The sequence below is a fragment of the Aedes albopictus genome, chromosome 3, assembly GCF_035046485.1.
Source record: "Aedes albopictus strain Foshan chromosome 3, AalbF5, whole genome shotgun sequence".
NCBI lineage: Eukaryota > Metazoa > Arthropoda > Insecta > Diptera > Culicidae > Aedes > Aedes albopictus.
The window spans coordinates 5,480,970-5,483,056 of NC_085138.1; the positions used below are offsets into that span (position 1 = coordinate 5,480,970).

General features: G+C 35.8%; 1 protein-coding gene across 1 annotated transcript; it reads right to left on the minus strand.

Annotated features, from left to right (window-relative positions):
- Positions 1 to 277: 277 nt before the first annotated feature.
- LOC115257216 (cuticle protein CP14.6) lies at positions 278 to 1,770 on the minus strand. The gene is made up of 2 exons (XM_029856661.2): positions 1,551 to 1,770; positions 278 to 765 (listed from the first exon to the last, which is right to left on the minus strand). The coding sequence occupies exons 1-2, from the start codon at positions 1,679 to 1,681 to the stop codon at positions 552 to 554; spliced, it is 345 nt and encodes a 114-aa protein (XP_029712521.2). The 5' UTR covers positions 1,682 to 1,770; the 3' UTR covers positions 278 to 551.
- Positions 1,771 to 2,087: the final 317 nt, after the last annotated feature.

Here is a 2,087-nt window from a genome sequence, read left to right on the forward strand (position 1 = left end):
CGGATTTTGTCACAAAATGCGTCAAAATAGTCGCAGTTAAAATTGGATTCCCGCCTGTTTCATCTTAAGATGTCATTAAGACCATTTAAATCGCTTCAGAGATGGAGTATCAGTGCTACTTTGACAGGCACTATAAATTAGATGCAGTGATAATGAAACAGGTCGTAAAGTCTGCTTTATATTCGATTATTCATCAATAAAACCGAACATCCAAAACGATTTGCATCACGCTAATCCATTTGAAGGTTCTTTTGTCGCCTTTCGAGTATCTATCGATTTGACTGCGTTCCGGTTCATCGTCAGTTTCGAATTTGAATAAATATTCAATGATTTAGTAGATTAGTCAAAATATTGTTTGGAAACTGACCTACGACGTATTCTTTATTTTTTCGCGAACCATTATGGGGAGACAATATTTGTTTTTTTTTACCAATTTTGATTTTTTTTTTGTCACACTCCTTATACAATAAACCATTTCTACGTATCGATCTCGATAGGAAAAAAAACTAAAATATCACTTTCGAAGAAGCATCGTCTTCTATGTTTATTCTTCATTCGCTTCCTTTCACTTTCCTCCGGATATTTTTACCCAATACGAATCGTGGGCGGAACCCGTTCTCGTCGGCACTAAATTCTATGTCGTAATATAATCCATCCTCGAATGGTTGGGCCCAGGTTCCCTTGACCGTAATAACCAAGCTGCCGTCAGAGGTCGTTGTTAGCGTTCCCACTTCACTGCGCGTAACTCCGTTGGATAGTGTGTACCTGTTGATAATAATTAATTAAAAAAAATGTTTTAGAAAGATGTAGCTCGATAAGCAAACAGTTAATATGTGACAATTTCAATGAGGAAGTGGAACCATCTTGGCAAGGCTCCTATTTTGGACACTTTTCTGCTATAACTCAGCCAATGTTGAATCAATTGACACATTTTTTGCAACGTATGGTATCTACCCGTGCACAAAATTTCAAGTCAATTGGTTTGGAATTGACTGAGATATAGCTAAAGGTGCCCCAAAATACTGACCACTGCCCAATTGGCTCGCTACCCTACCATTGTTTTACAGCATTTTTGAATTTGTTAAGCCAAATATCATTTTTATACAACTTTTTTGAAAATATAAAAATGTTAAAACCAAGGTTTAAACAATATCAGGTGTTTGGTATTTTTTTCATCTTTCAATTTGAATGGGAGAATTTACAAAAAAAAATTCAATCTCAAGTCATTTAAAATCATTTATGAACTTCATCTACTCATATTTTCCCTCCAATCTTATTATTATTATTATTAGCTTTATTAGGGAGATTTTCAGCCCGAGGCTGGTTCATCTCCCCCTCCAATCTTTACAATATTGTAGGAAAATTATTAAAAAAAATGTTTTCTTTTTAATACTGTATAGGCATCATATGAATAGATCATACTATTCGTCACTTTAAAGTTTATGAATGGAACTATTTTTTCTTTTCCCTATTTAACATTTCATTTACAGAAAAGTTGTATTATGTTTCATATTTTTTGCAGCTACATAGATTTTACAAACTTCACTTACATCAAATCGTATCCTTCTGGGGTAATTTCGTTTATTACATCTCCTACCAGTTCAATAGGAGCCGCATGGCACACAATAACTGCTACCATAATTCCAATAACGAACGTTGACAGAATCCGCACATTTCCCATATTTCACTTTCTTCAGATGCCCACTTGACAAGGAACACAATCTCGCTCGGAGGCAACAGTAGGTAGGCTCACGTATTTTTATCAACTGATAGAATCAAACTCGAAGAGATTTTTTTAAGTCGTGTTTATATATACGAAAAAGTTTCTCTATCTAGGTATACCCCGTACGCAAAACTAGTTTTGCATTCTATGCATTTTCTTCCATGATATGACGACCGACGGCACGACGACGGTTTGTTTGATTTTGTTCGTCGTCACTTATGCTAGCTCATCCTAGCTAGGCCGATGTTCTCTTTTGCTACGTGGTGAAGTGTGGGAGCAACCCAGGTTGATAGAAGTGACTCATGTGGAATACTAATGGGGAAGATATATGTCTTGTTGAGAGCAATATCTATCGACATAAGCT